This window comes from Cariama cristata, unplaced genomic scaffold, assembly GCF_000690535.1.
Source record: "Cariama cristata isolate BGI_N322 unplaced genomic scaffold, ASM69053v1 scaffold22554, whole genome shotgun sequence".
Taxonomy (NCBI): domain Eukaryota; kingdom Metazoa; phylum Chordata; class Aves; order Cariamiformes; family Cariamidae; genus Cariama; species Cariama cristata.
Genome location: NW_009613824.1, coordinates 15,463 through 40,971, shown reverse-complemented (window position 1 = coordinate 40,971; position 25,509 = coordinate 15,463). Strand labels below are relative to the sequence as shown.

The window sequence follows — 25,509 nt, the reverse complement described above, 5'->3', positions numbered from 1 at the left end:
AGCGTGGGAAACGTGATTGTTAATGTCGGTGTTAAACAAGCCCAAACACAGGAAGCCAAGCGTGTGCACGGAGGGAGGTGGAGGCACGGGCCTTGCAACTAGACCACTTTGATTTATTTTATATTCTGTTGGGAAAGGTGATTCAAGTGTCGTTCATGCCCCCGATGCCCTGTTCATGCCTCTTTGATGATGCCAGTCCACTGGAGAGGTGCTCTGTTTTCAGTGACCTTCCTTGGGTGTCCTGCATGGCATTGCTGGGCTGTGGTTGTGGCTACCTGGACCCACGTCGTTCTCCAGCACGTGTGAGTACGCCCTTTTCTGGGGAAGCCCAGAGCCCTCCGGAGCGTGGCTGCATCAGCACAGAGCATCATTCAGAGCTGTTGTGTCAGAAAATCCTGTGCTGCTTGTTGCCTCAAATTAAATTCAGCATTTGTGTAGTGTAGGGGGAACACAAAGACAAAAAGACCGTGGGGTTTGGATGACATTCATGGCTTTGCATCCGTCTCTTCATATCCACAGTTTCTATGTGGATGGTTAATCCTGTGTATCTGCAATTGCACACTGAAATGCTGAAAAACCTGTTGCTGGTGGTGGTTTGGCATCAAAATGTTGCTTCATTAAACCCAGGCATGTCTGACTTTCCCTTGGCAAGCAAAGATGCTGTTCTTGTTTGATATGCTATGGGTAGTAAGTACATTTTGGTGAGTTTGGTGACCACCAGACCATCCATGGATGAACTTCTGCAGGCAGGGAAAGAATTAGTGTTGCAAGGGCTTTTGGAGAGAGAATTTCACTCCTTCCCTGCTGTAGAGTACTTTGACCTATGTAGAAATTAATTTGGTTTAGGCCACCCAACAGTCATCTGATAGACCACAGCTCCTGAGAGTTACCAACCTGGCAGGGCTTGACTTGCCCACCGCGGAGTTAACAGCTCAGAAGTCCAGGGCTTGTACCTTGCCCTCGGCTAAGAGTTTGGAGAAGGAAAATGCAAGCGTGTGGCTGGTAAGGAGTGAAATTTTATCTTACTGCAGAGGTGTGTGTTCAGGTGAGGATGGCAGCTGTGGGACCAGGCTGTGAGAACCATTCCTGTTTTCTCCACACTGCTGTGCCTGGATATCTCCAATACCCGCACCAGGACCTTGCTCCAGGTGTGCGCTTAGGCTGGTGTCCAAGGGGAATGACTGGATTTTGGAGCTTATGCCAGAAGGGTTTAGAGATGGAAGAAGAAATGGGAAAGAGAGAGAGAGGAGATAATTATGCCAAGGATATGTAATTACTCTTTGGCTCTCCATGTCTTACATCACACAGGATCCTGAAAATGCTGGGGTCAGACCTGGGAAATGTGCTGCAAGACAAACATTTCCAGCTGTTCCTCTGAAAGCAAATCTGAGCAAGTACCTTCCAGACGGGAACGTGTGGCTTACTTATTTAGGAAAAGAAAAAAACCTCACCATTTCAAGCCTTCAGCATTCACCTTCATAATTAAAATCTCTAATCGCAGGCAGAGCACAATACGTGACCGTCTTCTGGGAACCGTTTCTTAAGGTGGTTTTCCATTTTTGCATTATTTAGCCCCTGCCTCGATGCCAGGGTTTACTTAACCTTAAGCTTGTGAACAGGCTTATTGAAATTGGCCAAGACTTGACTAATCTGTAATGAGCTCCAGGTTGCCTGGAACTTGGCAGCGCTGTTGTCCTCTGTGCCGTTGCATAATGGCCTGACCCCGCGTAACCACAGCTTTGCCTTGCACCCCTTCTCCAACCTCCTTGAGTCCCGCTCTGAAACCCCAGGCTTCATGGAGGGACCGCCCTGCTAAGGGGTGTCTTGAGTGCCGAAAACCTCCTTGGTTGCTTTCATCTTCTTCCACGGGGCGAGAGGTGGGAGAAAGTGCAAGAAAAACTCAAACATGGAAACCAGCTGGGGCAGAGGGGGAATGCAGTGGTGGCAACCAGGCAAAGGCTGATACCTCCTCCCAAGCATCCATGGTGGTTGGGGGGACATGAGAATCCTGGCCATCTTCCTCCTCCTCTTCCTCCTCAGCCTGCATTGGGCTGATGTGCAGCCCGCCTGTGGTCCCCTTGTGCTTGTGAATGGAGGATGCTCATGCTGGAGGCTCTTCCATTTGAAACTTGCCAGGTGGTTTTTATTGCTTATTACATCATTTTAATAAGGGCAACTGAAAGGACTTAATTTGTCAAAAATCACAGGAATGAATCAGATGTTACTCTAAGTCTTTTTTTTCCCCTGTTGTTTATTTATTTCAGCTCAACCACTTGAGAAACTCATTATTTGCCTGCTCCTTAGTGAGTATCTAATGATGAAAATAAATTGTTACCACTCTTTATTGTGCATTTCCCATAAGGCTGATGCAGCACAGAGAGGGAACTGGATTCTTTTCCTTCTAGCACGACACTGTAAGATTGTTTATAGCACTTCAGCTCCAGCCCTCTGCAAGCCAACTGAGAGCGGGATCGTTAAAGACAGGATTCAGAGGCTGTGGGATTGCATAAATTAATTCAGAGCAAAATTTGTCAGACAAACATTTTGTAATGAGTGAGAAGGGAGGAATCTATCTTGGATCTCATGTACCCGGCAGTAAGCTGGAGGAAAAGATCCAAGAAAAAAAAAAAAATTAATAAAAAGATCTTGCCTTGTTTGGAGATCAGAGCACCAAATATAGACCCTATCGTGTTTCCTTCCCTCCTCCTTCCGAAGCTCGTCCTTTTGAAGTGCACTTTCAATGGGATGTGGATAATTGACTCTGTGAACAACCGACCGAGTGCTCTGTTGGTTTAACCAATTGGTCTCAGTTGCTGATTCCTGTTTTGTTTTGGATGATTTTCAGCCCAATTGCCCCGTCAGCTACAATTAGTCCCATTAATATGACAACTGAAAGGTCACAGATGACTTGCTCTGGTCTCAGGCACGAGGACAGGCAGGAGATGCTCACAGCGTGTCGTTCTCGACTCTGCGGTTGCGTGCCGATAGCTTGCTTAAATTGATGTCAATTGCAAATCCTGATGTAAAACCGATCAAAAGGCACGTGCAATCACGGGAGGGTGATTGACTGAGAAATGAAGTTGCAATGACAAGTAACATTTGGATGAACTTTTCTTTAATTAGACAAGAAAGCTCTTGGTTCTGTGTAAAGGGGAAATGTGGAATGGCTGGGCTTCCTTTCACCCGCCAGAGCCGTGAGGAAAGGAAGCAGAAGTGGGATGGAGTTGTAGGCGCATCCTGTGGCTCTTTCAACAAATCCATGGCTGTCATTTTCTGTGGTTCCAGTGACACCTGCCATGATCTCAGATTTACGCTGAGGATTTACGCAGAGGGGGATAAAGTAGGAAAGGGAACAGCAGACGAATGGATGGAGCACAAGGGATCGTTTGGCTTTTAAAGACTGATAGGGGTCAGGTGCACACAGGTGCAGATCGGACATCGGACTCATGGGTCTCACAGTCTCTCTTTGGCCATGGTATGGCCAAAATGGTATCACAGAAAATGTTGTATACTTGGCCTTTTGTATGAGAAGGGAGCCATAAGGCACCCAAAGTGCCTGGGTCAACCCATCATTCAATTATACAGCCCCAAAACCTGGTTGGAAGACTCCAGTTGGAGATGGTTCACTGACAAAGCAGGACGCTGTGCCTGATGAGGTTCTGCAGGGGTCTGGTTTTGATTTGGTGTTATTTCGTATTTTCCTTAACTGCCTGGATGATGGAAAAGAGAATACACAGATTCAGTTTGCAGATGACCCCCAGCTGGGAAGGGCTCGCAGCAGCCTGGCTGAGAGGGTCAGACTTCTAGATGACCTCACACAAGCTGGGGAAGTGGTGTGAAAAGGACGATTTGTGGATTGATGAAGATAAACATAAAGTTTTACAACCTGGCAGAAATGGTCGACTGCGCCAGTGCAGGATGGGGACTGTTTCCAGTAGGTGAAAGGATGATATTAAAAAATGCCAATAGCTTATGGATCAGGCAAGAAATAGCATCATGAACTTCAAACAGGGTGTTTTGGTTAGACAGTAGGGGAAACCTAAATGATAAAGACAGGAAAATATGAGAGTAAACCGTCAAGAGAGGCTAGAGTCCACAGGAGATTTTTTTTTTAAGAATCGATGAGACAAACTTTTGTCATAGATATATTTGATGCTGCTGCTGTGAAGCACAGGTTGGAGAAGGCCTGCGGATCTCCTTAGGGTGAGATGAATATTTTGCCCACTTATTCTGTTTTACTAATGAAACATTAACATTTCTATGAGGAGCACGTACTTTGGGAAAAAACCCTTGGCCAAGGGCCGAAATTTTCCTCAAGCAGTTTGGTGGGAACTTTGCAACCAGCCCACGTGCTGTGCCATCGTGGGCACAAATTCCAGTTGCAGGAGCTCAGGTCTGCTCTTTTGGGAACGTACAGCCTACACAAATCCCCTCTTTATTTCTCCAGAAGCCGCACTTTCTGCAGACATCTGTGAGGTCCAGAGGTCAGTGTGTTGCGCTGAGCTTATTCCCTTTAAATCTCGTCTGGGACTTGTTCCTAGTGAAGATAGCTGGTGCTTTTAAAAAGCCTAGCAGCAGGAGACATCTTCTATCAGTGTGTTTCCATCCATATTTGGGCAGCACAATGAAGGCAGATGGAGTAGGAAACTTTTGATTATCTATAGGATTTTTCTGTGGCAACTTCAAAGCTCTGTGGTTAGTTATATTCTGAGACTTTAAATGGATGTGTCTTGTGTTCAGAGATCTGATTTAATTTTCCGGTTTAATCTATTATCCAAACATCGTTAATATTGTCTTTGAGGCATGGGACAGCTTTGATGGAGTCTTTTTTTAATTTCTGGCCATCACCCTGTGCAGCCATAAACAACATCCTGCCTGCTAATGAGAAAATTCAAGTTATTGCAGTCACATGTCTTGTGGAAATATATTGTAGTGGCAGGAGAAAAAAAAGGAACCGACTTTGCTCACCTCCCACCCCCAGCTGGCACGAGCATTTGGATTACTGACAGGGAGGAGAAGTTTCCACAGATTAAGATACTCCATTTAAAAAGCAGTGTTGCCTGTTGAAAATGAAATTATTAATTTCACAGACGTATCATTAATTCCTTAACTTGCTTTTATGAGTTATCTTTTCTACCTGTAAGCATCTAAAACCTTTCCTAATAAATGCCCTGCCAGCACGTCAGCTGTCAAGCTCAACTATTCCTAACAAATCCAGGTCTGTGGAAGAATTTGACCTGTTTCTAGTGTGAAATGAGGGAGTAGGATCCTCCATCTCATACCCAGCAAACCAATTGCATGACCTTGACATCCTACCCATTGGTTTCCCCTCTCGCCCATCTTCTGTAAAACTTTTTGTTTGGAAAGTAAAACTTGTGTGTGTATGACCTTGGAAAGACTTGGCAGAAGTCAGTGCGGGGAGCGGAGCACAGCCCAAGGTCTTGGCTTTTGGTCCTTGTTGTGCCATGATAAATATTGGCAGGAGATTTGGGAGAGGGGCAGCTGGTCATGATGCACAGCCCCATGTTTAGCCCTGGTTTGGAGATGATAACACAGCAACAGGAGAGCGATGGCTTCAGGAGGGTAAGTGCCCAACGTGGCAGTGGGTAGTTTGAGCACCTTATTCCTTCTCCACTGGGAAACCCGTTTTGTAGGGGAGAGCCCACCCTGCAACGGAGTGGCTTTGGTGGCTCTGGGCTTATTGGTAACCGGTGTATAAACTGGGTGTTAGCCCTGGTTTGGAGATGATAACACAGCAACAGGAGAGCGATGGCTTCAGGAGGGTAAGTGCCCAACGTGGCAGTGGGTAGTTTGAGCACCTTATTCCTTCTCCACTGGGAAACCCGTTTTGTAGGGGAGAGCCCACCCTGCAACGGAGTGGCTTTGGTGGCTCTGGGCTTATTGGTAACCGGTGTATAAACTGGGTGTGTTGGTAGCAGCTTCACGGCACGGGCACATCTCAGGTCTTGTCTCTGCAGGAGCTTGACTGGCAGAAGTACAGAATTGGGATACAGTGTGAGGGCTTGCTCAGGGATGCGGTGGTCTTATGGCAGCATAATTTTGCTCTATTTGGAAAGGCATGGATAAAATGTATAAATATTAGCTGATCCCTGCAGCTAGTTTTTCTCTGTGGTAGGTTTTACAGGAAGATGTCCTGCTTGCTTGCAGACTGGACTCCATACAATCTGTGTCCTGGTTTGGTGATTGCTGCCCAGCCTGCACCGCTGCACCTTTCCCTGGCATTTGCACCCTCATAACCACACTGACCTCTTCTCTGCTTTCTTCCTCCCCCGCCAAAATAAGTTGACATTCATCCTTTCAAACTAGCCCTGGAAACAGCTGCTGCTGTTGCATATGTTTAGAGGACGGGTGACCGCCGAGAGCAGGCTGGAGGATCTGCTGTGGTTTCTGAGGTTCTCCTCTCGCCCTCCGTGTCTTTGCAGAGCATGGCTTCGAAGAGCTTATGTTCAACAACACACTGCCGGACTACAGCCAAGGGGAGTCCTTCTTCACTGTTTTTGGAGTGTTTTTCCCAGCTGCCACAGGTACAGTTAAGTTTTATCCTCCTTTTTACAGTCACATCTCGGAGATGAGCAGAAGCAAGGGGAATTCCTCTGGGCTGCAAGGCGAGGTGAGCAGGACCGTACTCGGCTGTGACAGACTCATGTGATTGATTCAAAATGTTAAGGCTTTCCTCCAGCATCTCAAATTTTGCACACTCCCGTCCTGTTCACTTCAATGTGCTCTTCTGTCTCTCTGTGGTCAGAAATTGCTGGTCAACTCTATGGGTTGACATGGTGGTATAAATCCTTCCCTGCCAAGGACAAGCCTCAGACACTGATCTTGGCCGGTGCTGTCAGGCCACAAGGTATCAAGCCTTTTTAAAAGGGCTGAACGTGATATGTCTTATTAGATAAGCCTTATGACTTGATTGCACTGGGAGCCGGGGAAGAGCACAGGAGGGCTTTCCCTCCATCCTTACCATGGGCAGGTGGCTGAGATGGGCTGATGTCATTGCCTGTGATGCTGACTCACCGCTCTCTGCATGGTGTCACAGATGCATCTTTGCATGTCAGCAGAGCTCACGTTCATGAGCTTAATTGGATACTTTCATATTATTCATTCCCTTAAATTACCAGGAAGATCCATGTCCGTTTTCCAAAGCTGGCAATCTCCAGTGGGAATGAAATAACTGTCAATTGGAGTTACAATACCTTTTGTTGATGCTGGGTTTTTTAAGCTATAAAAAGTACTGATTATAAGCAGTTTCCATAGCGATGAATCCTTGGATTACAGAATGAGTTTTCAGAGGATTAACTGTAAGCAACTTGCAGGAAGTTGTTTGCAGAATTGCTGTGGTACAGGGAGACAAACTAAAGGGTTTTGTGAAACAGATGGGACTGGAGAAGTGGTCTGGTAGCAGAAGTCATCGCTTTGTCAGGTGCACCTAGTGCAGGACTTCAAATTTTCCTTTGAAATCCTCTCTCCCATCTTTGGCTATTGCCTCCATGTAGACTTCCTCCTGGAAAGCTCACCTGCCTGAACTATTGGCACCGTGGAGAAGTTGGCTTCTACCTTATTTTTTGTCATTTCTACCTGGCCCAAGTGAGTCCCCCAGCCAAAGAGAGACCTTCCTCGTGAGCCCTGCTTCTGATGCAGGAAAGCAGTTTATTCCAGCTCCCTGGTTACAGAAGAAGGAATAGTTATGAGAAAGCTGTGCAGAAAATTACCGTGATTAGCCATATTAAATGGTTCTTCATCACTGCTAATGCTTGGCTGCTAGGAAGAATGCCAAAGCTAATAGATATAATTTATGTAAAGCCCTGGCAGCCTGTTGCTTTGTTAGTTAGCAGTAGGAACACCAGTAGTAATGTTAAACATTCTCTGAAAATACAATTTGAGCTGATGTATAATTACTTTGGTTGCTGCACAGCTTTTTCATATGTTCTTTTTAATTGCTTGGTTATTTACAGGTTTTATATTATTCCTTTGGAGTAGCGGTGCCAGAGGTACCATATAACATCGCTATTGCTCCTGTTACTGCTGCTTGTAGCACTGCAGAGTTCAGGAGCCTCATAAAACGTAGGGTTGTTTTCGTGTTCTACATGGAAGAACTTGTGATCTGATTAAGAAATTTTTAGGGTGAGAGTCAAGACTTCTCTGCTACAAATCCCAAATGGGGAACCCAGTGCAACTTCAGAAGTGCTGGGAATAAAGCTCACATCTCCTAGGGCTGGGGCAAGGAGTGAGGGCTGGTTCCCCCCATGTCCTGCCTGACCCACGCTGGCTTAGCTCACCTCCTCCCCCACGATGGGGATGCAATGTTAGGGCTGCAGACGGGAACCCAGGTTTCTTGGGGTCCCGCGTGCTACTGCTTCCCACCGTGTTGTGGGTGCTGCCTGGACGCAACCCGAGCCCACCAGCAGGACAGGCGGTCTGCAAGATCGGAGATGGTGTTTCAGGGATGGGTTTGGCAGTGGCATTAATAGCAGGCTGGAGAGATGCAATAGGATTGCCAGCGCCTCTGATGCAGGGCAGGCAGCGTGATGTAGTTTGCGAGCGAATGGCAGTGTCAATCCCCAGCACCTCCGCGTGAAAAGGAGTGGCAGGGACACATGAACATCACTCTCAGGCTGTCACCTCCAGCCACTGCTCCTGCCCAGCACCATTCCAAGTGGTACCCGCCCCTGCTGGAATCCTCACAGTGACCCGGCCAAAGCACTGGAAGCAAAATCTTTTGTGCTGAGATGCAACAGAAATTCAGGGAGAGTTTCAGCAAAACAATACATTGTTTAGTTTTGAGGGGTTACTTCGAGCCAGTTTGAAACATTTCTTTGACCCAAAGCAATGTTCTGTTTATCTTTAATTATTAAATGTTGTGTTTACTCTTTTTAATTTTTAGCATATGCTAGTTTACAATCTAAGATGCTGTTTTGATAACAAAGTTTTTTAAAAAGATGTTTAGGAAATTGTGAAACAAGATGTTTGGGCCTTTCTGAGATGAAATGTTTCTCTTTGTAGTGAAACTATTTTGTTCTCTTCAGGATAAGCTCTTTCCTCTCCATCTGAAATGGTTATTTGAATTCAACTGATTTAAATTTGGTCTTTGGGATCTACTGAAAAGTGGTTTTAAGTTGCCCATTTCTATCAGAAATAGCAATGAAATGGAAACTTCAGAAATACAGATTGGTAGCTGTAAAAGCAAAGAGGGGCAGCCCCATCAGGAGAGGGGAGCAGGACCTATGGGAAGACCCTTGCCGGGATGGAAGAGGCAGGAGGAACGGAGGAGCAGCCGGGTGTGTGCTTTGGCTGGAGGGGATGGGATGGTCGTCCCAGCCTTTCATAGACTGGTACTGACATACTGCCTCCTATGAGATTTTTCCTTGGGTTGTTTTGCTCCAGGTCGGGTTATTTTCTCTATTTCTCTGTGTTTTATTGGTACGACTCCAACAACCTGAGTGAAGTTATCCCGGTTTTAGAGTTGAGTGGTGGTAAGCAGAGGCTGATGTGTTTGCTTCCTGGGTAATAGCTGTTCAAACCATTTCAGCTGGATGTGCAGTGCAACTGGCTTTATTCCCCCAAGTTTGTAATTTAATAATAAGCGAAATAGCTGAGCAATCCAAAACATACATCTAGAGCTGGCCTAAACATGAGTGCATGGGCATGGAAGACTCAGATTTGCCAGCTTCAATCAAAAAGACTGATGTACTCACTACGGAAGATGTGAACGTACCCCTGTAGAGAATCTGTGCGTTAACCAGATGTTTTTCTGCATGTTTGTAAATACCTTCTTAATGTACATGTTTTGCTGCTGTGCTGTGATACACAAACACCCATCTAACCAGGGCATTGCATGGGGGAGTCTCGGGAGTTGCCTGCCCATGTTCAGCTCCTAGCAGCAGCCAGGCAACCATCAATGCATTTTGAAAATGAAGTTAATCATAGTTTCTGTTGTGCAGAGAATGTTTTTCTTTTTCTACTAAATCCATGAGGTTTTCGGTCTAATGAAAGAAGTGTGTTGTCATGTGATACGAGAAAGTAAGACGACGTTTGAAGTGGCGTTAGTGGAAAATATCATCGTACTGAAAACAGCTCTGAAATAAACCATATTTGGTGCTTGCAAAATGACAGCAAATAGATTTAGAAGTTTTGGGTGAAGTTATCAGATGATGTAAACTGGCACAACTCCATTGAAGTCTATGGAGAGGTGCCAGCTTACATCAGTGGAGAGTTTGGCCCTTCTAAAAAATTAACTACAATTCTTATCTAAGATTTTCCATTCTTCATCTCTTGGGCGAAGGAAAAAAAAAATCCTTCTATATTTTATAGTAAATTAACTGGAAAATGCAATAGGTGTTTGCAAGGAGTCATATCTACAGTTATAAACCGTCTCTTGGGCGAAGGAAAAAAAAAATCCTTTTATATTTTATAGTAAATTCACTGGAAAATGCAATAGGTGTTTGCAAGCAGTATATCTACAGTTATAAACCATAGCTGGTGGAGTTAGAAGCCAGAGCTGGTGGAGCTGATGGTTGTGTCTGACGTACAATGTAGGTGGTCCCCTCATGCACGTATCCACCGCCTGGATGATGCCCAGCACCGGATTATGCTGGGAATAGCAGCAATGTACAGACTGTCTCAGCCATAATTTCCTGGCTGAGTCGACCGTGTTTTCATGCTTCCTTGTCCAGAAGCTTTGTCATTATCTGCTGCTCTCTGAGATAATAGCCAGTGTGGAAAATCCAGCCTGCTATCTCATTGAAACAGAGAGGTGGATAATTTTCTCCATGGACAATCTGCAGATACGATTGCTTGAGTTCAGAAGAGATTGGCCATTTCCCTAGGGACAGGTCTGTGTCTGGAGGAAGGAGCGTCCCAACTTCTCTACGCTGTTGAATTTTATATGCAAATGTAGGGTTTTTCTTCTGTTGAGTAGCTAGAGTCTCTGAAAAGGCTGTTTGTGGCTACTCGCAAGTCAGACCAGTTCTCTGGCAAGGGGTGACTGAGGCTATGGATGGTGGAGATTGTTTAGTTTTGGGGTTTTTTAAAATTAATTAGGTTGTCCTTTCATTGAAAAGTGGGGTGGTTAGTCTGCTGCTTGCAAAAGACCTTCTCAGTACTTCTCTTTGGCAACTGTCATCCTGTCTGGAAAATTACTTTTTGGGTGATGGTGAAGAAGTGGCTTTGGCGTTCTCGATGCGTCTGTACTACCAGATTGCCCATGCTTTTGTACTAGTTGGGTCAGAAGCATAGTTGCAGCACGGAGGAGAAGGCTTTGGCCTGAGTGGCTGAGAATGTCTGTTGGTTCCCTCTGTGGTGCCCTTGGCCTTTGGCAGTTGAAGCCATGAGACTCTGGTGACCTCCTGGGGGTCCTGACAGAAGCCGATGGGGTGCACTGGCCTGGGTCTGACCCCTCTTTGCTGGCGGGCAGGAGGTTGGTCATTGATCTCAAGATCTTGTTTATGTGGGCTCTGGCAGGTCATCTCCTGGCTGCTCCTGAATTTGTGTGTCTGTGGGAGGGAGTCAATGAGGCAACCTAGGCTGTGCAGCCATCGCTGTGCCGATGACTCGCATGTCTTCAACCTTTTTTCATATTCAGTCCGGAAAACGCCATTTTGGTGTTTTCCCAGTGCTTTGCTGAGGCAGGAGTTTGGATGAGGAAGAGGTGAGTCAAGCTCAAGCTGGAAGATTTAGAGGTGGTGCCAGATATTTGGGAAACTTGGCCAAGAGGCACATGGGATTAACAGCTGTCCTTCTGACAACAGTTTGCTCCCTTTGGAAGAAAAATTCAGAGTATTCCCAGCTTTCTGAATTGCAAAGTAGCATGTCACCAAAGAGTGTTTCATAGAGACTTTATTTAGCATGATGTTTATGACCATTTCTATGGACTTCTGCCTTCCTAACATTGCTCACCTCCAGCTAAGCCTATTGTTTAGCTGTTTAAAAGGAGCAGTGCTTGAACAGCACTTGGAAGCTTTATCTGGGGAAAAGCACACCAGTTGACGGGCTTTTAGCAGTGCTGCTCAGGAGTACATCCACAGAATAGTCTTCCAGGAGAAAATTAAGAACTCATTTTGATTTGTAATGTTTTCGGTATGGTGTCAAGGATTCAAATCTGGTCTGAATCTGGAAGACAGCTCTTCCAGGAGCTGAGGAATGCCAGGAGCCCGTGGGGAGCAGGGAGCGGCTGTTGGGGCTCTGGCTCCGTGGTGGAGAGGAGGACAGAAAAAGATGGCCGCTGAGTGGAATGATCAAGGGGAAAAAAAAGATGATCAAGGAAAAAAAATGAATAGTAAATAAAGCCCTGGATGCTCAGCCGATGTATTTGGCAACATGTGAGTGCCTTGTACTCATTAATGTGCTATCCTCATGGCAGCACAGCGAGGAGAGGAAGTGTTATGATTCCCACCAACCAGACAGGGAGATGGAGCTATGAAGATGCACAACAAAGCCTGGGACAGAACCGGGAGATGAGCTCCTGTTCCTCAATTAGCACCCCAACTGTTGCTCCCTGTTGGCAGTCCATCAGTGGCCGTGCAAGGTCTGTAGGGAGGGCATCCATCTGGCTGAGCTGGGTTTGTCCCCTTTGCCCTGGCATTTGTCCTGTGGCTCCTGTCTACTCTTTGTCTTGGGAGAAAACCCTCCCAAGCAGCAACCAATGTTTGAGCTTTAAAATGCAAGGGGTTGATGCTGATTTAGAGCTGTAATCACTCAAATTTGTAGCCTCAGAGACTGACTTTGTCATTCTTGTGCCCTCTGAAAATGAGGAATGACTGCTGGACTTGGCAGCCAAGTGGCAGACTGACGGTCCCCTGCTGCTGGGGCTGGCAGATGCTGCGAGCCCCGTGGCGTTGGCATCGTCTTTCTCATTGTTGTTCTGTGGTGATCTCACCCTGGCTCCCAGGGACCATCCCATGAGCGCTGCTGGCTGGCCCCTGGCCCACACGTCCTTATGGAGAAGTTAGTCTGACATCTGAGGGGTGGGACAGTGATGGGCAGAAGTTAATTTCTTAAAGAGGCTCTTCTCTCCTGCCTTCAAATTGTCCAAATTCTCATCGGGATTCTAAATCACAGATTTTTATTTATATTTTTGAAGTCTACGAGGAAAAGTTTTGGGATAATGTGACAAGAGAAGTTGTTTTCTTGCCAAATCTGGTATGACTCCTTCTTCAATGATGAGCAAAGCCTCATAACCAATTTGTACCTTGAGTTCCTAACCTCAACATGGAGTCTGTAATCCTTTGCTCTGTCCTGTTTCCCTTTCTTGCGTCTTTAGATAGTCCTTAGCCTAAAAAATTACTGTCCCTGATTGTACAATGCCCTGTACTCTGGCCTAAAATAACAGTTCAGTACTTTATTCGTAGTCCTACCACGTGTTTTCTACATGATGCTGGGGCAATCACTTGCCCTCTCAGTGCTTCTGTTTTCCTATCTGCAAAGTAGAGATAATACCTACTTCCAAAGCAGATCCCTTGGCTGGAAGGTACCACCTACGTGCTGAGCACTGTTATTCCCTCTGCTAAATGTGCATGTGATCATCATTAAACATGGACAGGACAGGACATTTTGTAGTGGTGGTTGTCCCCCATGAATATAGGGACCTGTAATGGATCTGGTCTGGGGGGGGTAGTACCACCTGCTGAATGCACTGCTGTGATGAACGGTAGCATTTTTCTTTTCAACAATTGGACAGCACTGTCTTCTGTGAGGTTTGTGTTAAGATAAGATGGGTTTTGTTCAGATTTCTGCCTTTTTTTTTTTTTTTTTTTTTTATCCCCCAGCATTGTTCAGTCTGGACAAAGGGTTCTTTGTAGATGTGTTAGTGGTGGTTTGCTTCTATTAAAGACATGAACAGTTTCTTACCAAGGAATTGATGGCAGCCAGTATTTGTGTGTGTGGCAGTGCAATGAAGTGATATAGTTACTGTTCTGAAGCAATCAGTTAACTGATTGATTAAATTATATTACATATTGTAATATGTATTATATATGCTATAACTTTGATTAACTCTAAATTGCATTTATGTCTACAAAATACAGGTGTGATGGCTGGGTTCAATATGAGCGGAGATCTCCAGAAGCCTGCTACCAACATCCCCCTGGGGTCTCTGGCCGCTATTGCCACCTCGTAAGTCATAGATTGGGGAAAATTTACTCTTTGGAGGCTGCCCTGGATGTGACCAATCCATTTCATATTCCCATCAACCTTTTATTACTCAGCCAACTGGAAAATTAAAGTCTGGCTCTCATTCAAATTATCATCCATTACCACCGCCTACTCTGAGTGCGTTAGAGAAGGGTTCGTTAACACGGATGTACTCGGTCCTTCCTCCGCCAAGTGGGATGTGTGTTGGTGCTAGAGCGGTTGTGCTGCTGCAGCCTGGCTGTCCCAGAATGGCACACGAAGCTGTCAAAGGCTTAGGGTGCATGATTTTGTCACTTATTGCTGTTGATTTCGAAGTGTTTTCTTTTTCTGTATAACTAGAAAATATAAAAAAGATAAAAGATTTTTAAAAATGTAATTTTTATTATTGAGAACATGGGCCAAGGTAGGTGAGATGACCTACCCACGTGCAAGGCCAGGGGAACGCAGGAGCCCTAATCCCCAAGCAGTGTTCTCCCTCAGGAAATGCTGCTTTCCAGTAGTAAAATACTGTTACATATTAAAAAAACCCAACTCAATAGGTTTTCCTGCCTGCTTTCATTGCCACCTCAATTGCTTTTGGAATTATTACTTTTAATTGCGTACCAAGGTTCAGACAGAAAGGAAGGATCTTCACAGTTGAGAAGGATTCCTACTGAAATTGGTGCTTGTTTGAAGTGAGGGGATTCCACAGGACACAGAAGTATCACGGATGGATGGACTGTGGTCATTCACATCTCTGCTGCCTAGGCTTTGCAGACAGACTAGCTTATCCCTCCGCCTGCATACTGGAAAGACTGGAGACAATAGAGGAGGGTCATGACCAAGGTTGCAGAGCAGACTGGCTGCGGTGTTTAACGTTACTGCCAGATGAGAGGACCTGTGTACCTGCAGAATCATAGCATGCTTTGGGTTGGAAGGGACCTTCAAGGGTCATCTAGTCCAACCCCTCTGCAATGAGCAGGGACATCTTCAACCAGATCAGGTTGCTCAAAGCCCCATCCAGCCTGACTTTGAATGTTTCCAGGGATGGGACATCTACCACCTCTCTGGGCAACCTGTTCCAGTGTTTCACCACCCTCATTGTAAAAAAGTTCTTCCTTATCTCTAGTCTGAATCTACCCTCTTTTAGTTTAAAACCATTACCCCTTGTCCTATTGCAACAGGCCCTACTAAAATGTCTGTGCCCAGTACTGGGTTATTCCCCCCATGCACACATCAAGAGTGTGGGTAGCTTCCCCTCAGGGGTACCGTACGGTCACACTGCAGCTGTCCCTGGTACATTGTAGTGGGTAAGTAGCGTGGGCTGCTGTTAAATTTAGCCCTGAGGCTAAATCGTGCAGAAACAGCCCATGCAGAGTGATTGAAGACCCAGCTTGTGGGTACTTGACCGTCTCCTGGCTCTGCTAATGGGCAGAATTCTCAGTGGTCTTGTCTTGCTGCAAAAAAAGAGTTTAATTTTATTGTTTGCAGGTGGTTTCTGTACATGGTCTTTGTTTTTTTGCTGGGAGCCGTTTGTACCCGTCAGTCACTCCGCTATGACTTCATGATAGCAGAGAAGGTAACTTGTTCGAATAACCCAGCGTGGTTTTATATAATGGTACTTTCGGGTTGCCATCTGCCTTACTGACTGCTTGAATTTTCCAAAAACCTAAGAAATTTAGGTATGCATCCCTCATTGAAATTCAGAGGGATTTCCCCATTGCAAATCCCAGTGTACAGTTGATTTGAATAGCTTTGCATTCACCAGCATATCCAGTAATGCTGAATCTTGGCATAATCACCTGCCAATAGCTTTAAAAGCTAAAATATGCTAATGAGGTCTAATGATAAATGCTGTATTTTGTTCAATGTATCCTTTCTCGTTCGTGAAAGCTTAGACCAAATTGAAATCTCTAAAGAACCCCACTGCGTATCTTTACTAAGTCAAGCAAAGCTTACATTTCCATATCTAGCGGGCTGTAATTGCAGGGCGAGCAATAAGATTATTAAACTCAAGACATTCCACATGGGTGTATATACATGAGGGAGGTTTGTAGTGTTACAGGCAATGAACCTTATCATTGCAGGCCTTTAAAAAGAGAGGAGAAGATTTTGGTGTGTGCCATTGTCTTACTTTAAATGGGATATTTTCTGTTATTCAGCATTATCCAAAATCATGGCTTTACCATATTTGACACTATCTCTTGTGATTGATCTAAAATTGAGATGTTTACCATTTATTTGATTTGTAACGTGGTTTTAATCTAAAATATCAATTTGAAACTCTGGCTTTGTTTTCTAAGTAATTGTAGCTCTAGACTTCTTTCAGCCCCACAAATAAACTCAAAATTATTGGTGGGGCTCCTACCACTTCCTGCTAAGGTAAAAAAATCATCTTTGTTTCAGGGACAAAAAGAATGAGCCTACCTTCTTTACGGCAACGTCTCTGTATGTCAATGACTTAGTGGGTGAAAAGTACAGTAACTGAAAGAATCAGCTTTAAATAAATCAGCTGAAGAGAAAGAGATCGTTAAAGCTGTGTGTTAACTTCAAAACCCTCGGGGCAGGGGAAATGAAAAATCTCCCAGTAAAGAAAGTAAAGACGTTTAATAATGTTAAACATAAACAAACACACAAAATCCCAAGAAAGCAAATTCAGTTTTCTTTTCCCTAGTATGGAACAAAACGATGGTGCAATCCCGATATTCATGTTGTTTCTTTGAGTTATTACAAGCTTCTTTAGATTTTAATGACTTTGTTTGGAGAGAGAGAGGAGGGAGAGATCATTACACATCCAAACTCTCCCTTTCTGTCACTCACAGGTGAGCGAGTGCTTGGCTGCCTTTCTCCCTTACAATACTTGTTTGGCTTTTTGAACATAAAAATGAGATTCAGTAATTTGACTTCTAATGAGCTTGAAGTGCCAATTTCTTGCAAAGTATTCATGCTCTCCGTGCTCAAAACCCCCAGCAAACCCTTTCATCAGCCTCGGTGAAAAGGACTCTTCCCCTCTAACGCTGATTTGAATGTCAAGTAGTACATTTAAATGCAAGCATTTTTGGCAGCTGAAATAATATATGATGTCTGGCACAACTGTTTGTTTCTTCCAAGTATTTCTCAGAGCAGGGCAGGATTAGAGGAGAGGGAAGGGAAGATTCCTCATTGAGTGTCTGTCCGTTGGTCTAATGGAAGCTGATATCTGCTCATCTATGCCTCAAGTTTCTTCTGTCCCACAAGATAAAATTCACAAGGCCAAGTGGATTTTCATGGGGAAAAGAAATATTGTGGTAGGAAGTTTGTATGGTTCTGGAACATCATGTTAATTTTACATGCTTTCCCCCAACAGCCAGCATTTTATGGCTTTTGACCCAATCTTCTTTTGGCTGCTTGTGGATTTCGTAGATGAGGAAAAGGCAGATGTAACTTGAATCATCTTTAGCCATGTAAATTTTTGTGATTCCTTCTAATAAAGCATGTGGCAGCTGACTTCAACAGGGGCAGAAGCTGGGAGGACCCATGTTCATTTAGACCTTATTTTCCACGAGAGGAGGGGTGGGAGCAAAGGACATGTGGGATGCAGGGGACCTGCATTCGGTGACATCCTCTGCCATGGAGGTCTGTCTGCACCTCCAGCAGCTCGCTTCAGTGGACTATGGGCAGGATGGATCTGGACCAAAATTTGGGGGTTTTCTCCCTGCCTGGCCTTTGTGCTGGTGTTACTCCCCATGCTTTGCCTTTCTCTATGGCTGACTGCTGGCTGTCAGACTCGTGTGGTCTTGCAGGGGATGGCTCAGGTGACCCTAGACCTTACTCTCCTTGGCTGTGTCTGCCCACATCCTTACACGATGGTACCAGGAACACTCCCATTTCAAAGCTTTCTTGCAAAGTGTTGATATTGTGGTGTTTTCTGTATTTGGGTGGGGTTTTTTAAGATATGCTGCATGTGCTTGCAGCTCTTGACCTGTGGAGGGGGACCCCAGTCCTCGCTTCTGTGTGATGGACCGCGAGCTCCTCTCCTTTCCCTCCGCGTCTGCAGGAGATGCTCCCCATTTGAAAGAATGCTCACTAGAAACCCGTAATAAACCCAGCCTTGTTAGCACTGTGGCTTTAAAGACTTTTTTTTAAGTTTCATGTTGGCCAAAGGAAATTCTTTTCTCATTGAAGACAGGAAAATAAGGTCATTGTATTATATCCTTCGGAGCGTATTTTTTGAGATGCCATTTGTTTAAGTGGCAATTTTGATTTGGTTTTACTGTGGATTTTCTTTCAGGATTGGTTTTCCCCTCTGGGACACAGGGGTTTGTCTTCCTGTTTTGGATGGTTGGAAGCCTGGGCAGCTTTTCCTGTATGGTGTGCTCTGTATATAAGTGACTTCTCCTGAAATAAACTCACTTCCAGTTACTTAAGGGGAATCGGATAGCTGCTGCTTTGCTGCAATTGCTCCAAGTGACAAAGAATTTCTTGGATATGAGCTTGTCAAATGGCTCTGTTGGTACAGGATGTTCAGTATTAAATTACTTTTATGGGATAATTTTCCTGTATTAATTGCTTGCACTTTATACCATAGACCAGTTAAATTGCTGCTTTCCCAGGGCTCGCTCTGTTCATTTAGTAATCCTACAAAATATATGTGATCTCTTAAAAATACAAGTATTTAAGACTGCTCAAGGGTCTTTAAAGAACAATATAATCAACTTTGCATTCTCTCCACTTCCTCCAGGTGTCCTTGGTGGGTTTCTTGTTTTTGCTGGGGCTGTACATCTCATCCCTGGCCTCCTGCATGGGAGGGCTCTACGGAGCACCCAGGATCCTGCAATGCATCGCCCAGGAGAACGTGATCCCCATGCTCGCCTTCCTTGGACGTGGGGTTAGTCATCCTTTCTCCAAGGTTGTTGTCAAACCTTCACCTGAAGGAAAATGGGTGATATCAGAGGGCAGGATTTCTATGTGTCTGTAGGGTGAGATGGGGGATGTATGAAATGCAAGGAGGGGAAGGCTTAGGATGTGGTACCTTTTGCATAGGCAGAAAAGCCAGGAAACGGACAGTTTTATTAAAAAGCCAAGAGCCCAGCTGCCAGTGGTCCTTTCCCTGCCTGTCCCCTGTGCTGCAGCCCTGCTTTGCCCCGGCATCTCACTCGCTCACGTCTGCGCCCTGGCCCCAGGGCTGTCTGTCCTGCCCCCGTGCACCGACAGCCCTTCCTGGGCTGCCGTTGGTCCCCTCCCTCCCTCGGACCTGCTTCTTCAAGATGTCCCCAGTAAGACAGCCATTTATGATATAACTTTGCCTGTGGGTTTTTTTGCAAATGCCTTATGTACTCTGGTGCTGATCCTAACTGTGACTGAGGGAGGTACCTAGCTCTTCTCTGCTCTCCTGTCCAGGGCAGAGGCCTGAAGCTTTTGTCCAAGGAGTTGGTGAAACGGATGGTAACTACCTCTTTATCTTTTTTTCCTTTTTTTTTTTTTTTTCTTCTTCTTTCCCACACATTTTCTTTTAGCCATTCCTATCCTCTTTGGTAACCTCATAGCTGAGTACATGACTAGTCTTGGTGCTGTGGATTCAGTCTGTGGGCACTGCAGGAGAGGACACTTCTTTGTAAGATAAGGTGCCTTTTGGACACTATGAAGTAAAACCAAAGAATAGATTTGAAAGGTTAAGTTAGGGGGCTGCTGAGCCTTAGGTATGCTTTGAAATAAAGTCTTGCTTTGAATATGACAGGAGGCTTTTTCCTTGTCCTCACAAATAATTTTTACTCATATGAGTCATTCTACTGAGATCAGACAAAGTACCAGTTACTAAGGGCTCTGTAGTCTTGGGCTGTATATTCAGAGCAAACTATTTTTTATGGTTTTCCCTTCTTTTAAACAGGGAGAAAATAATTCTGTCACGCTCAATAACCTGCAGTACCTAACTGTACTGAGCGGCTGGAAAAACCTTACAGTGTTTTGCTCCTTCAGAGCAGCTTGTAAATACAGAAAAATATGTTACAATATTGCTATTTATGAATGTTTTAAAAATTTAAATGTTTTATAAGTATAACCATTTTCTATCCTTTGTTTTATGTTTTTCAAAGTAATTTTCTAATATTAGAATCATAATAATAGCAATAATAGTAATAAGTAGTAATAATTATAGGGGAAGCAGGAACGATAAGGACAGCAAAAACTTCCAGCTCCTGAAGGCAGTTGTCAGGTGATCCCAGAGCAGGCTCTTCTCCCCTTGGCAACCCTTGTGAAATTCTTGGTGATTTGGCAAAGCTGACTCCAAAGTTGATTCCCTCTCTTCTCTGATAGTTTTCTGTCTTTCTGTCAAATTTTCTGCTCTGAACTCTGTCTGGGCAGAGTGCCATGACGGGAAGGGCTCAAAAAGAGATGAGAAATCAAAGGCAGATCACTTTTCCCCCTTCCTTCTCTCTTCCACCTTGAAAATTGTCTAGATTTGGTTTATGGAGAGTTAATAAATTTAATTTGTCCTTACCAATCTGTTCCACATCAGTTCTTCTTTTCCGTGGTTGAAGAAAGCGTTGTAGTCACCATAACCCCAGCTGATGGGAAGGACACGAGTGTTTTCTGTAGAGTTAAACCCAAGCCAGACGCATCCTGAGATTGTCCCATCTGTTCCCCGTCTCAGTATGTCTTTCTGATACCGAAGATGCTTTCTGAGAACCGTGTTCCTTTGTCCCGAGACATGTTTTTATTTCATTGTGAAAAGGCTTAAGGTCCAGAACTGATTCTCTTTTGTGTTAATAAATAAGAGTGGAGGAAATAGAAATAGTTTCCATTTGAGCTGTGTGTTTATTAAAGAAGCACACGCAGTAAGTGAAAACCTAAGATATTTTGTAAGATATCTTGTAAGATATTTTCCAGTGAGTTCTTTACACAGCCTGCACAGGCTTCTTAGATACTGAAACAGCAAGACAGCGCTTGGTCCAAGGAAGGGCACGTTAGATCTGGGATTAAAGTTCATGAGCTGATGGCTCAAGTCTTTCCACCCCTGATGCTCTTTGCTTTGCCTCTCTTTTTCTCCTCCTTTCCCTGCCTTCACCCCACCCCAAAGGAGAAGAGCAGGGGGTGTTTCTCCTGGCTGCCTGCCTTCCTGACGCACGCCCGGCATCGCTGGGGGCTGACTCCCACCCTCCAGCATCCTCAGCTGCCTAACCTCTCTGCTGCTTTCCTCCTGCTGCTGGGCAGATGCGGCTTGGGTGGATGAAAGGAGGGGAAACCCCAAGTCAGACCATGGATTTGGCTCAGCCTCGTGCCAGGGCAGGGCCAGAAGCTGCTGATGGGGAGGTGGCACTGCTCCGTGCAGGCAGAGCTTCCCTGATGACTGTGTCTGGCAACCGAAGCCTTTCCAGCGGCACCGTGCAGGATTCTTTTGGGTAGGCAGCGATGCGGAGTCCTGTAGAGAAATTAGAGACGAGCAGTTAACTCTAATTAACACGTTTTACTGCCAGACTTCCCATAAGCCCCACAAATCTCTCTGAAGGTTTATTGCTGCTTTAGTGACATTGTTTTACCATGGAGATAGGGAGTGAGAGTGGATGAATTTTCCAAAGACAAAGCTTGAGTAAGGCTCAAGGGTGAGGTGGGAGCTCAACAGCTTTTGGCTTCCAGCCTGTTCTTTAAGTTATTGAGCCGGTGAGCCTCTGCTTGCACATATGTGCGTGTATTTTGTGGCTAAGGGGGTACTGCAGACTGCCCAGGTAACCACCCATGGCAGCTGAGCAAGTCGGGGATCCTCGCAGCGAGGTTCATGATTATTAATTTAAATGTAAGTTTGTTTTATTTATGAACTAGAAAGGACCCAACAAGACTCCAGTGGCTGCAATTTGCTTAACAAGTCTCATCACCATGGCTTTCGTCTTCATTGGGCAAGTGAACGTTCTTGCTCCCATAGTCACCATCATCTTCATGTTGACGTATATTGCTGTAGACTATTCCTATTTCTCAGTCTCCTTGAGCTACAACGTTCAGCAGAAACCTGACGAGACCCAGATGAAAAACACTAGACCTGCTCACTCTTCTCAGCCTTTGATTTTCAACAAGCCCTCCAGCCATGAAGCAGATGGAGTAATTCAAAGCAGATCGAACGGCACCTTACTGGAATTCACAAAAGACATGGACCAGCTTTTTAAACCATTTCGTAGTGAGCCAGGTGCTTGCAAAAAAGGAAGAGCTGAGAATTTAACCCAAAAGGTCAAACAAAAGAAGGCAAAGAAGCCTGCCAAGCAGACATTACAAGACAGCTTTCTCCTAGATCTCCATGATGATGCTCCCTCAGCTCAGTACGGTGTGGATGAGACCGCGGAGCCCCACAGCGAGAGCCGGCAGGACCTGGCTGAGCAGAACTGTCGAGATGACGCGGATCCGTACTCATCACCCACTGTGGATGCCCAGCAGATACCAGGGCTGCCGGAGCAGGGGGAGCAGCTCTGCAGTGAGGTGCCAGTGCTCCCTGGCCAGAGGGGAGAAGGTGAGGGCGGTAGGAGATGGACATCTCCATCCTCATGGGCAAATGGTTTATAACCTTGGTCCTCCCTGTGCTTTCCTGAAGGCAGGCGTGAAACGAGCTTTATATGGGGCTGTCATTCGGTGATTCATAGCAATATCATTTATTCCAGGTGAAAGCAGAGTTCATCGCAATGCATCACAGGAGAAGTTCCAATGCAATTTCCTATGGAAGATTAATCACAGGAAAGCAGGCAGGACTATATTTAGTGCAGGGTTGTTTACTATATACTCATTATTCTACACCTGCACGCTTAACGCTGTTCATTAAAAAGGTTTTGAGTGTATCTTGGGCTTTACGTCATGCAGGTGCAGGGTAGGAGGCATGGAGCCGTGCGAGTCTAAAACTCAGGCTATCAAAATGTGGTGGTCCCTGTGCCGCAGGTGGAGTCTGTAATTCCACATCCACAGCTAAGGGTCTGAACTGGTTTTGTTGGCAATGTGGGTATTTGATACCGTGTGTTTGCTTGGAGTTTGTTGTCTCAGTGCTGTAGTGTTTTGTCAGCACTAGTCAATTAAGCTTCATAAACCCCTCTGAGGGAGAAAAGTATTAATTCTCTTTTTTCACAAATAGGGAAACTGAGGCAGAGGTAGACAGATGTGGCCTTTGAATGGACTCGGTGCCAGAGTTGGCAACTGGCTGGTTTTGGTTTTTTTCCTTGCACTTCTTTTCTGTTTTCATTGTAGAGCTATGGGTTTAACTCTGCCATATCCAGCTGTCAACTAGAATTTCTGCTTTGGTTTTCTGGAATCTGGTAATGTAAAGTAGGAGGAAAAAAACCCCCACGTTATAGCTCTTTTCTAATGTCTCTTCTTTTTTTTTTTTTTTTTTAATGTCTTTTTTTCTGTAGAATCCTCTATAAGGCAACAAAATCCAGAGCTGGGAATTCAGCAAATAACAGAATCCTTCTACTCCAAGTTCTGCAATCATTGGGTTTCCTTTGCTGGTGTAAGTAATTTTCTTTTATTTTGAGCACTGATTTATGATTGTAGAAAACAGAAGGAAATTCGTCACTTACTGCAGTGTAAATACACTCCAGTACTTTAAAATGGCTTTTGATTCTAGTATTCCAGGTCGCTTGAGTTAAGTACTCGAGATACCATGCATCTAGCAGTTCAAATTCAGAGAAAGCTGGATGGCATATTAATTAAAATAACAACAGCACCCCACCTCCCCCCGCCAAAAAAACCCAACAAAACACAAACAACCCAGCCCAAACCAAAAAGATACAAATTCAAAGTCTGGCATCAGGATTTTAGAGATGCATGACTGGTTGGGAAAAAAAAATCAGTGTCCCTCTTTTCACTGTGTGCCAGCCTGCTTTTTTCTTGGAGTGAGATGGAGTGAGATGTCAGCTTCGAAGCTGTGTTGCTTTTATTTATAAGCCAGTTTCTGCAAGCTTGGGGTGGGATTTCATTAGTGCTGACCTCCTGATACCAGCAGCCCGGCTGTGAAATTCCATCTTTTGAGAGAGGAAAGTGGAGCATTCCTCCAGCAAGTTACTTTAAAGAATAAATAACTTTTAAATAGCTTCTGTCTCAAGCCGCTGAGGAGTTTAAGACATTTAAATTCATATTGGGAAGATGGATTATTGGGCAGATGACAGGGAAAGGGTCAGATGTGCATAATGAATGAACCGCATAGCTGTGCTGCATGGATGGGGATTTCATAGCTGTGCGTAAAATGTAACAAACCCACTCGAACAACACACCGAGCCCTTTTAGTTTAATCCTCAAATGGAGTTTGACACTTAGTTTTCAAATTCACTGCTGCTGCTGCCAGCAGCCAGCTCCTGGCGAGGGGTCCCACCGGACTGCAGCACCAGGGGTGGGATGGATGTGGAGGCTCCTCTCTAGCCATGACATCTTCAGGAGGTTACGTGCTGTTGCTGTCTCTGGGCTCGGTAACTACCTTGGCTCCCAAGCACGTGTCATCACGGAGCGGTCAGCTCTCTGCCTCCGCGGGGAATTTGCTTATGGAGATGACTGACATGTTCATTAAAGCGGATTTGGTTTCCTGTCAATAATCAGACTTGGGAGGAGGTTGCAGCAGAGCTGAGAAGGGATCAACAATGCAAAACAAAATCACAGAAGCAAAAATCAGATGCATTTATTCATCCTGGCTCCTTTCCGCTCTGTCTTCTCTCTTTGAGCTTCACCGGTCGTGTCAGCCTGGACTCATTTAGCTCTTTCTTTGCATGCTACCCCTTGCTGTTCCTAACCTCACCCATGAAGATGCTACCCCTGCCACCTTGAGCTAAATCTACTTCCTGAGCTGGTGAGCCTCTGGATACTCCTCTTGGAGTAGCCCAAGCAGAGACCCATACTGCCTCTAGGACTCAGGGTAGCTCATGGAAAGCGACCTCCATGCTGCTGAAGATGACACTGTAAACTGTGCTGTCCCTTCTTTTAACAGTGAGACCAAACGAGGCTCCCTGTGACACTGGAACCTCATTGCTGAGAAACCTCAGCCATGCCATACCCAGATCTTTTCAGCTAACACTGGGTGGAAGTGCTCTACCTGCGGCCAAAAGCCACGAACCGTGGAGTGTTTTGCAGGCAGGAGATGACATGATTCCCCAAGGGTCCTGCTGCACCACCGGCCTCAGCCACCAATGCCCAAGAGCATCCCTTCACCCACGTGGTTGCAGCTGGCATCCTTCATCCCACGGGCAGGACCTGGGCTGTGCAGCAAGTCTTGCACAAGGAGAGCCTCTGCTGTGTCCCCATCCCGGGACATCATTAGGAGGGAGACACTGAAAAGGAAACACTCATTAGGATAATTTCGAGTGGCTGCATCCTGTGTCTTGACTGCGCACATCTCTTACACAACAACACTCCCAACAAGACCCTGAGAAAGACGGAGGTGCGGAGATGCCA

The 25,509-nt window shown here is 45.3% G+C and overlaps 1 protein-coding gene across 1 annotated transcript in view; it reads left to right on the top strand.

Moving 5' to 3' along the window:
* SLC12A8 (solute carrier family 12, member 8) overlaps positions 1-25,509 on the top strand; it is a 50,321-nt gene that overhangs the window by 18,803 nt on the left and 6,009 nt on the right. The window contains exons 5-10 of the mRNA XM_009699178.1: positions 6,444-6,545; positions 14,040-14,127; positions 15,616-15,703; positions 18,845-18,991; positions 21,919-22,594; positions 23,481-23,578. Coding sequence (XP_009697480.1) covers positions 6,444-6,545; positions 14,040-14,127; positions 15,616-15,703; positions 18,845-18,991; positions 21,919-22,594; positions 23,481-23,578 — 1,199 coding nt within the window. The remainder of the gene's footprint in view (positions 1-6,443; positions 6,546-14,039; positions 14,128-15,615; positions 15,704-18,844; positions 18,992-21,918; positions 22,595-23,480; positions 23,579-25,509) is intronic.